Genomic DNA, 10,413 nt, shown 5'->3' on the forward strand with positions numbered 1-10,413 from the left:
TGGGATCGGTGTCCTCAGGTTGAGCCTGGCAGCAGGGCTGGGAGGTGTGGTGTCCCGGCAGAGCCGGGATGTGGGGCTGGGGTCTGGGTCGGCATCTGATCCGCTCCAGCCTCAAGTCCCGCCGTGCCGTTCCCCAGGTGCAAGGGGCTCCCAGGGGCTGGGCTCCCACCCTCCCAGCCTCCCGCAGGGACGGAGCAGCCTTTTGAAGCTTGCTTTTTTTTTTTTTTTTTTTTTTTTTTTTCCCCCCCCTTCTTAAGCTGATTATTCTGTTCCTCTTCCAAATTGGAAACAGAAACTGAAATTTCCCATGAAACAAATTCTGCCACCGCCTTCCCCCCCTTCTTCAGCTGATTATTCTGTTCCTCTTCCAAATTGGAAACAGAAACTGAAATTTCCCATGAAACAAATTCTGCCACCGCCTTCTCCCTGGGGGGTAGAAAAAGAAAATGAACATTTCAATTAAAACCATTAGAAGACTCTGCAGTGAAAACTGGGAGAGCTGAAGCTGCTTGTGCTCAGCTTGTTGGTTGGGGTGGTGCATGGCTGGTGGCTCTGGCTGTGGGGTGATGTTTGGGGGGCCAGAGGGGAAGGTGTTGTGCTGTGAGTGAAGGGGTGGCAGAGCCCCAGGTCTTCCTCTCCCTTCAAGATGCTCTTTTCCTTCTGCTTTGTCTTCCAGCAGAGGGGAAAGTGCATTTTGCTGCTGCCTGCACCAGCAGCATCACAGCCCAGTGTCTCCTGAGCTCTCTGTTCTCTGCCCAAGGCTTCCCACCCTACTGGAGTGGTGCCTGGGGGGTGGCTTCTATGGGACCCCCACCCTGGTGGTAAATGGATGGTGCAAATGGATGGAGCATGGCAGGGTGCTCCTCCCTGAGGAGATGAAGCCAGGGAAGGGGAAGGCTCCCTGAGCTGGTGTAACCTGAGGCGAAGGAGGAATTTGTCAGGGCTGGGTGAGAGGAGGAAGCCTTGCTCGAAACAATAAAAGGAGCTCATTGACTTTGCCAATGTTATTCTGAGCTGGGAAAATATTATTGCAGGGCAAGAATTGAAGGAGACGACGGTGCTTTCCCGGGCGGGACCTGGCGATGTGGGAGGACCTGCGATGCTGGGAGGGCACAGGGAGGAGGGTACCCTCGGGGAGATGGGGCTGGAGACACCCCTGGTGCCAGCTCTGCTGGTGCTTTATCCTTCCATGTCACTAGAATCACCAGTTTGGGCACTGGGACTGCCCTTGAATGACTTGGTGGGGATGGGAACTGTGTGTGATGGGGTGGAGGTGGCTGTCCCAGCCCTGGGGATAGACCCTGTCTCCCTTGCAGATCCCAGAAGAGGCATGTCCCACCAGGACAGGGATATTGTGCCACTGGCCCCCTCCTTGCTGGAGGTGACAAATGTCCTCCCAGCAAGAGCAGGGCTTGGAACCCCAGTGTCCTGGGCTGCTGGCAGCTGGGCTTGTCCCAGTGCCACGTCCTCTCCCATGGGGACAAGGGGGATGCATGGGCTGGGGGTTTTCCTGGGGTCAGCAGCAGCGGCTGGCAGCCGTCCCCGGCAGAGGGTGTCTGGGGACATGGCTGCCCTTATCAATGGGGCTTTGTCTTCCTCCTCCTCCGCCCAGAGGTTGGGCTGGGTTCGGGTGGGTGCTGGGATGGGGTTTCAGAGCTTGGTGAAGCTGAGCCACTCCCTCTTGCCCTCTCCCTCCGCGGCAGCTGGGTGGGCGCCACTGTGACGGGGTTTTCGGCTTGCTGACCCTGAAAGTCATTTCCCACTGGGAGCCAGTCATGCCACTGCCCCCGCAGTGGTGTCACTGTGAGGGTCTCCTTGGCATCCTGTGGGATTTGGGCTTGGACCTGTTTCGGGAGCTTTGACCACCAGACCGTGTTATTTTCAGTGCCGGGAGGTGATGTCTGCCACAGGGATGCAGTGTCCCCATGCTGGTGCCATTCCCCATGCGTTGTCCCCGTGCTGTGGGGGGGAGGAAGCCTCCTCGACAGCAGGGTCTGATGGCAGCAGGCTTTGTGTGGCTGGTTTCCCCACGCCTGTGATTGCTGGGTGCCTGCAATTGTGTCCCAGGTTGGCACTTATGGAGTGAGGAACCCTCTTTCTCCCTGTGAGGGGTGCCCAGAGGCAGGGAACCCATAGGGCACCCCTCTCCATTATTCCTTGCCATGATGCCCCTTGGCTGCAGCATCTTCTGACAGCTGGGCCTCAGCTGGGGGGACCCCAGGATTGTGAGAGGACACTTAGGTGTGGGACATTATCCATCACTTTTCCCTCCTGTCCTCACAGTGGGAGACAGCTCGGGGCAGTGGGGCTGAACTGTCCCAGCAGGGTGAGCTGTGCGCCGGCATCTGGGGGACCCCGGTGTCTGCAGCAGATGGAGGGACGTGGGGGGACCAGGACATCCCCTTGGCTCAAGGCGAGTGTCCATGGCTGGAAGGGGACACTTGGGGCAAACAGTGCTTCTGCAGGTCTTTGGGGTGGGATGGCTTCTCATGATGGTCCCCTCCCTCCCCAGAGCTTTTGGGCACCAACCGCTCTGCCCTCTTCTTTGGCCAGCGAGGCTTCCTGGGCTTCCGCTGCCTCTACCTGGATGAGTACCGAGACCGGCTCTTCATCGGGGGGAAGGATGTGCTCTACTCCCTGCTCCTGGACAGGGCCAATGCGGATACCAAGGAGGTGAGCTGGGTCCTGTTGAGCACCCTGGGGTCTCCACTGACACCGTGATCCCCTGTGCACCTTTTGTTCCTACAAGCAGAGGAGTTGCCGTTGGGAGAGTGAGTGCTCCCCATCCCCATCTGGCCACCCCCTTCACAGGCCAAATATACAGCTGAATGCCTTCAGAGACATGGAGATACAAGCATCCATCACAGCAGTGAGCTGTGTCAGGGCTCAGCTGGCATAGCCCCCAGACTCTCCTGGCTCGGTGGGAAAGGTGACAGACCAGAGCAATGATGCTGAGCAGTGCTTTCCCTCCTCCCTCATCCTCTGCATTATGACTTCTTGTTTTTCAAACATGGCTCTGGGCTGTTTCAAGCTGAAGAAAGTGGAGAAGGAAATGAAGTGCCCCCTCGATGTGCTGGGTCACTGCGATGGGGTCAAGGGCTTGTGTACCCAAGCTGCCCTTGTTCTGAGAGCTGCTGAAGGCTGTGGGGGACTCTAGCTGTTCCCCAACACCCTTTTCCCACATCACCCACAAGCCTGACATCTTCCAAGCCAGTTCCACCCAGCCCAGTTGCAGGCTGTGACTGTTGGGGTCCATCTCCCCAGGAGCAAGGGTCCTGCTCCAAGTCCCAGGGTGGGAGCTCTGGCCTTTGGGGAGCTGTTGGTGCCTCTCTCGGTCCCCGTGGTGATGGAGAGATTAGGGATGTGTATTTTCAAGTCTGGGTCTTTTGTGTTTCAGATCTACTGGCCACCCCTCCCTGGGCAGACAGAGGAGTGTTTTCGGAAGGGGAAGGACCCAGAGGTGAGTCTCATGCCATGTGTGCTCTGCTTCAAGCTGGGGGAGGTGCCCTGGTGCACTTGGGCTGTGCTGTGTTGTCCCATCAGGGATGGCTCCATGGGGCTTGTTAATGCTGGATCAGAGCAAGAGATCATCCTGGTGCATGAGGGAAACTGAGGCAGGGAGTTGATGACCAAGCCTGGCCACAAGAGAAGCTTGTGCCAGATTCTGGGAATCTCATCTGTGGGGCTCAGCTCAGCCCCATGGCTGCAGGGCAGAGCCAGTGTGTCCCAAATGTGGCTGCAGCCGGCAGGCAGTGATAGCAGGGCTGGGGGGAGCCACAGAGCCTGTGCAGTGCTCAGGACCCCAGTGGGACAGGCTGGCCTCTCCTGGTCGCCCTTGATGGAGGGTTCAGTGACCTCACTCCCCAAACCTTACCCCTCTGCATTCCCCCTGCCCCAATATGAAACACGACAGGCAGGGGAAGAGTCCCCAAGGCTCCCCCCGCCCCGACTAATTACTCCCTGGAGCCCCCGTCCCACTCTGTGTGTTTATTTTACAAGCTCTCACCGAAAGATCCAAGCCAGGGCAGGCTCAGTTTTTTATTTTCTTGAACTTGTTTTGGTTTGTTGAACTTACTATTTTAGAGGCTCTTTCTAAAGGGAAAATAAACAGCAGGGAGGCTGGGAACCCCTGGGGCAGCTCACCAGAGGTGTTTGCAGCAGACAAGGGGCCTCGTGTCACGCTGGGGGGGATGAGGGGGGACAGGCAGGGCTGGCACTGGTCAGGACGAGCTGCTGACGTAATGGTGGTGATGCTCACCATTAGCTGGGCATTAAAATGGGAGGATGGGAAGGATGGAAGCCTTTTCCAGTGGGGACTGCCAGGAAAGGCCGTGCAAGATCAGAGGTGGCAGGTCTCCAGCCCCAGGGGTGTCACCACTGCTGGTCCCCAGTAGAAGGGGACAATCCCAGATAGTAGCAATGGGGGCTTTCCTGGAGACAGCTGAGGATGCCTGTGGGTATCCGTCTCCATCTCCCGTTTCCTCCCTTTGTTTCATCCTTGGCTAAGCAGTAACACAATGGGGAAGGAAGTCCCTGCATCTGGTCACGTCCTGGGCGCTGGGCAGAGGAGGGTGCCCAGGGGTTAGTGGCTGGGTGCAGGAGCTGCTGCTGGGAGCTTGCTGGGTGGGTGCTGTGCCCCCCTGGCTGGTGTGAGCTGTGTGATGGGGTGAGCACACAGGTGCTGCTGGGCAGGGAGTGCCCAAGTGCAAGCTGGATCAGGTGTGGTTCCCCCAGCAATGCTCTTGATGGCAGGAGCCCCATCCTTTTGCAATGGGCTGGGGTGCATCTTGCACCTCTGGCACTGGGGTGAAGGCTGGGTGCAGCCCAGTGAGCCAGGACTGGGGCTTGCCCGTTGCTGTGGGATCCCCCAGGGGGCTGATGGTGGGCAAAGCACTGAGCCCCCCACAAGCCTTCCCCTCCCCTGCCGTCCCCCCCAGACTGACTGTGCCAACTACATCCGTGTGCTGCACCCCTACAACCGGACACATTTGCTGGCCTGTGGGACAGGTGCCTTCAACCCCATCTGCGCCTTCATCTACGTGGGGCACCGTGGCGAGGTAGGGCAGCACCCTGGTGGGGTGCCCAGCCTGAGCATCCCTGGCAGGACACCCAAGCAGGTTGACTCCTGCCTTCTGCCTCCTTCCCTGGGGACTTTGGGATTCCATGGGGATACTGGGTGTGCTGTTTGCTCCATGCTGACACTGGGGTGGGGCAGGAACCCACTCAGCCCCCTCCCTCACTCCCCCACCTTTCTGGCCTGGCATCACCTTTCCAGGGGCTTGTGTCCTGCCAGGAGCTGTGGTGTGGGTGGCATTTCCTTTTCTCCCAGTCTGCTGCTCATAAATCAGGGTAGGGGTGGGAAGGCAGGGTCCTCATTCCCCCCTCACAGCCTGGCACTGTGCAAGCTGCAGGAGCCCTGCCCATATCTTGGTGCCTCTGGCCAGGCTGATGGGTGAATGATGGGGCTGGTGGGTCCCTCTGGGTGCTGTGTACAAGACTTGCCTCAAAAAGTCATGGATCCAGCTTCCAGAAGGTCCCTTTGGGAGCACTGGGGGTGCAGATGCTTGCTGGTCAGGGACCGGCACCAGCCACTGTGCACCCAGGCACAGCCCTGGAGCTCACCTGCCTGTTCCCTGCCTGTTCCCCTGCCCAGCACACCTTCAGCCTGGATCCTGCCAGTGTGGAGACTGGCCGGGGCAGGTGCCCACACGAGCCCAGCCATGCTTTCGCCAGCACCGTCATTGGTGAGTTGTCTTCTTGGGGAACCAAGAGCCCCTGGGGTGCTGGGACCAGGGATGGTCCCTGTGCCAGCTGGGGCTGTCTCTCAGCCCCACTGCGGGGTGTCTTTGCCAGGTGGGGAGCTGTACACCGGCCTCACTGCAGATTTCCTGGGCCGCGATCCCGGCATCTTCCGCAGCAGGGGGACCCGCTCGGCCCTGCGCACCGAGGTGGATCAGCGCTTACTCAGCGGTAACGACCCCCCCTGCCCCTCCATGCCTGTCCAGAGGTGGTGACTCTGCCCTCTCACCCCACCTGCTGTGGCTGGCTCTTGCTCGCAGACCCCAAATTCGTGGCAGCCCACTTGATCCCAGACAATGATGACCAGGACAACGACAAAGCCTATTTCTTCTTCACGGAGAAGGTGGTGGAGGCAGACAGCAAGGAGCACACCCTTGTCAGCCGGGTGGCACGGGTCTGCGTGGTGAGATGCTGGTGTGGACTGTGGGCAGCAGGGATGGGCCAAGTCATAGCAGTGGCCCTGATGCTCCCTGTCCCTGCAGAATGATGCTGGAGGACAAAGGGTGCTGGTCAACAAGTGGAGTACCTTCAACAAAGCTCGGCTGGTGTGCTCTGTCCCTGGCCCTGGTGGCATCGACACTCACTTCGATGAGCTGGGTAAGGGTTGCATGGAGTTGAGGACCTCACCAGGACTGGTCCCATGGTTGGTGGCTTTAGAAAGCTCCTGGGTTTCCAAGAGAAACCCCAAGGCTTGGGTGTCTCATCCCCAGAGGATGTCTTCTTGCTGAGGACAAAGGATAGGAAGAGCCCAGAGATCTACGCCCTCTTCAGCACTGTCAGGTGGGTGGTCCAGCCCCATTCTCTGGGGACATCCAGCTGCAGCCAGTCATGACCTGCCCCATCACCATCACCGTGTGGCTGCTGACTGTTCCCCACCCTTCACTTGCTCTGCCCTGGGCTGTATGGAGACACTGGTACTCCCATGCCCCCCACTGATGCTGCCAGTGCTGAGTGTGGCTCTGCTCACCTCATTCCCTGTCCTCTTTCAGCCATGTCTTCCAGGGCTCTGCCGTTTGTGTGTACCGCATGGCTGACATCCGGGAGGTCTTCAATGGTCCCTTTGCCCACCGGGAGAGCCCCCTCCACCAGTGGGGCCCCTACGAAGGCAGGGTGCCCTACCCACGGCCAGGCGTGGTGAGCAACTGCCTGGATCTCCAGGTCCCCTGAGCTCCTCCCATTGCTCTTCCAGGGGGAGTGATGGGGTAAGAAACCTTTGGGATGGGCTTCCTATGGGATCCACCCTGAGATTTCTGGGGAACAAGGTCTGGCAAAGGGCTGGAGAAGATGGATCCCAAACTGCAAGGCAGGGAAGGACCTAAACCATCTCTGCAGAGCGATGGAGGGAGACAGAGGAATGGGTGCTGGAGTAGCTGGGCTGATGGTCTCCTCCTGCCCTCACAGTGTCCCAGCAAGACGACCAACCAGCCCCGGAGGCAGTACAGCACCACCAAGGACTTCCCCGATGAGGTGCTGCACTTTGCCCGCGCTCACCCCCTCATGTACAAGCCCGTGTACCCCCGGCACCACCGGCCCCTCCTAGTGAAGACCGACCTTCCCCATCGCCTGCGCCAGCTCGTGGTGGATCGGGTGGAGGCTGAGGATGGGCAGCATGATGTCCTCTTCCTTGGGACTGGTGAGGGGCAGGAGCAGCATGCAGGAAGGAGCCCGGGTGCTGGGGATACCAGTGGGCACAGCACTGGGGAGCTCACACCTCCATCCTCCTCCTCCCCACAGACGCTGGCTCAGTGCTGAAGGTGGTGGTCTCACAGAAGACAAGCTCGGCCATGGCTGAGGAAGTCATCCTGGAGGAGCTGCAGGTTTTTAAGGTGCCATTTTTCTGCCCTGCATACAAGGGAGGGTGCAGCAGGGTAGGCTCTGTCTGGGGACACATTTGGGGATGGAGACTCTGGGCTGTCACCACACTGTTGGGCACGGGAAGGTCTCAGAGCTCTGAGGGCAGAGAATGGCTGGGGGTGCTTTCACCCTCCCAAAAAACATTCCTGGTGCCTCCCCAAAGCTCTGGCAGCTCTGAATGAGCTGAGCTCTCCATGGTGAGGTTTTCCCCAGCCTCACGCTTGCTTGCCTCTCCTGCAGGTGCCTGTGCCCATCACTCAGATGGAGATCTCTGTCAAGCGTGTGAGTACGGACACAGCTCGTGCACAGGCCTGGGGACAGGGCAGGTGACCAGGAGGGGCTGAGCTGCTGTCATCAGCCTCCCAAAGCCTGCGAGGGGGTGTGGGGAGGGTTGGGTCCTGGCAGGGGACACTGGGCACCATGCCTGCAGGGGCTGCCAGCATCCCCACCTTGGTGCTGTTCCCTCAGCAAACACTCTTTGTGGGCTCCAGCCTGGCGGTGGCCCAGGTACGGCTGCACCGGTGTGAGACCTACGGCACAGCCTGTGCCGAGTGCTGCCTGGCCAGGGACCCCTACTGCGCCTGGGACGGCACCGCCTGCACCCAGTACCCGCCCCCCAGCAAGCGCCGCTATCGCCGCCAGGACGTCCACCATGGCAACCCTGTCCACCAGCGTTCCACCCTGAGATTTCTGGGGAACAAGGTCTGGCAAAGGGCTGGAGAAGATGGATCCCAAACTGCAAGGCAGGGAAGGACCTAAACCATCTCTGCAGAGCGATGGAGGGAGACAGAGGAATGGGTGCTGGAGTAGCTGGGCTGATGGTCTCCTCCTGCCCTCACAGTGTCCCAGCAAGACGACCAACCAGCCCCGGAGGCAGTACAGCACCACCAAGGACTTCCCCGATGAGGTGCTGCACTTTGCCCGCGCTCACCCCCTCATGTACAAGCCCGTGTACCCCCGGCACCACCGGCCCCTCCTAGTGAAGACCGACCTTCCCCATCGCCTGCGCCAGCTCGTGGTGGATCGGGTGGAGGCTGAGGATGGGCAGCATGATGTCCTCTTCCTTGGGACTGGTGAGGGGCAGGAGCAGCATGCAGGAAGGAGCCCGGGTGCTGGGGATACCAGTGGGCACAGCACTGGGGAGCTCACACCTCCATCCTCCTCCTCCCCACAGACGCTGGCTCAGTGCTGAAGGTGGTGGTCTCACAGAAGACAAGCTCGGCCATGGCTGAGGAAGTCATCCTGGAGGAGCTGCAGGTTTTTAAGGTGCCATTTTTCTGCCCTGCATACAAGGGAGGGTGCAGCAGGGTAGGCTCTGTCTGGGGACACATTTGGGGATGGAGACTCTGGGCTGTCACCACACTGTTGGGCACGGGAAGGTCTCAGAGCTCTGAGGGTAGAGAATGGCTGGGGGTGCTTTCACCCTCCCAAAAAACATTCCTGGTGCCTCCCCAAAGCTCTGGCAGCTCTGAATGAGCTGAGCTCTCCATGGTGAGGTTTTCCCCAGCCTCACGCTCGCTTGCCTCTCCTGCAGGTGCCTGTGCCCATCACTCAGATGGAGATCTCTGTCAAGCGTGTGAGTACGGACACAGCTCGTGCACAGGCCTGGGGACAGGGCAGGTGACCAGGAGGGGCTGAGCTGCTGTCATCAGCCTCCCAAAGCCTGCGAGGGGGGGTGGGGAGGGTTGGGTCCTGGCTGGGGACACTGGGCACCATGCCTGCAGGGGCTGCCAGCATCCCCACCTTGGTGCTGTTCCCTCAGCAAACACTCTTTGTGGGCTCCAGCCTGGCGGTGGCCCAGGTACGGCTGGCCACGCGGGGGTCTTTGTGGGCTCCAGCCTGGCGGTGGCCCAGGTACGGCTGCACCGGTGTGAGACCTACGGCACAGCCTGTGCCGAGTGCTGCCTGGCCAGGGACCCCTACTGCGCCTGGGACGGCACCGCCTGCACCCAGTACCCGCCCCCCAGCAAGCGCCGCTATCGCCGCCAGGACGTCCACCATGGCAACCCTGTCCACCAGTGTCTGGACCAGAACCTGACTGGTGAGAGACTGGGGAAGGTGCTGAGGGGGCTTCCATTCCCCATCCACAGAGGGGCTTGCAGCCATCCCAGGTGGGCTGGGGAACCCTGATCTGCTTGTCCCACAGACCCAAGGTGGCCCAAGAGAAGGCAGGTGCTGCTGGGGCTTGGGTCTGTCCCTGGAGAGGGGGGGACTGAAGCCACACCATGGCCGGGTGGGGCTGACACCCAGCTGTGTGGAAGCTTGGCTCTGCCCTCCCTGTCAGCCCATGTCTGTCTTCACCCCAGTGGATGATTTTGAGAACGTTGAGGAGAAAGTGCTGTACGGGGCAGAGGACAACAGCACCTTCCTGGAGTGCACGCCCCGCTCCCCACAGGCCAGCGTGCAGTGGTTTGTCCAGAGGCCCCCTGACGAGCAGCGGGATGAGGTGAGCCCTCCCTGTTCCCGCCTTCCTCCCCGGGAGGGATGTGGGGGCTGGACCCAGACCCCCCCACAAACCTGATGGTGGCCAACAGGTGAAGACGGATGAGCGGGTCCTGCAGACGGAGCAAGGGCTGCTCTTCCGCAGGCTGCACCCCCGCGACGCTGGGACCTACTACTGCAAGACGCTGGAGCACGGCTTCACCCAGACCGTGGCCAAGACAGCCCTGAGGGTGGTCACCAGGGAGCAGCTGGCACACCACCTCCCCAAGGGGCGAGGGGAGGAGCCCCCACGCCTGCCTTGCCCCGAGCCCCGGCTGG

General features: G+C 60.4%; 1 protein-coding gene across 1 annotated transcript in view; it reads left to right on the forward strand.

Moving 5' to 3' along the window:
* Positions 1-1,564: 1,564 nt before the first annotated feature.
* The window catches only part of SEMA3G (sema domain, immunoglobulin domain (Ig), short basic domain, secreted, (semaphorin) 3G), a 15,781-nt gene continuing 6,932 nt past the window's right edge, over positions 1,565-10,413 (forward strand). The window contains exons 1-18 of the mRNA XM_009995828.1: positions 1,565-1,630; positions 2,284-2,413; positions 2,513-2,673; positions 3,398-3,460; positions 4,938-5,057; positions 5,654-5,744; positions 5,854-5,970; positions 6,060-6,202; positions 6,282-6,396; positions 6,510-6,579; positions 6,789-6,933; positions 7,201-7,432; positions 7,534-7,625; positions 7,894-7,935; positions 8,122-8,160; positions 9,508-9,694; positions 9,960-10,099; positions 10,188-10,384. Coding sequence (XP_009994130.1) covers positions 1,565-1,630; positions 2,284-2,413; positions 2,513-2,673; positions 3,398-3,460; positions 4,938-5,057; positions 5,654-5,744; positions 5,854-5,970; positions 6,060-6,202; positions 6,282-6,396; positions 6,510-6,579; positions 6,789-6,933; positions 7,201-7,432; positions 7,534-7,625; positions 7,894-7,935; positions 8,122-8,160; positions 9,508-9,694; positions 9,960-10,099; positions 10,188-10,384 — 2,150 coding nt within the window. The remainder of the gene's footprint in view (positions 1,631-2,283; positions 2,414-2,512; positions 2,674-3,397; positions 3,461-4,937; positions 5,058-5,653; positions 5,745-5,853; positions 5,971-6,059; positions 6,203-6,281; positions 6,397-6,509; positions 6,580-6,788; positions 6,934-7,200; positions 7,433-7,533; positions 7,626-7,893; positions 7,936-8,121; positions 8,161-9,507; positions 9,695-9,959; positions 10,100-10,187; positions 10,385-10,413) is intronic.

The sequence above is a fragment of the Chaetura pelagica genome, unplaced genomic scaffold (genome assembly GCF_000747805.2).
Source record: "Chaetura pelagica isolate M959 unplaced genomic scaffold, ChaPel_1.0 scaffold114, whole genome shotgun sequence".
Taxonomy (NCBI): Eukaryota; Metazoa; Chordata; class Aves; order Apodiformes; family Apodidae; genus Chaetura; species Chaetura pelagica.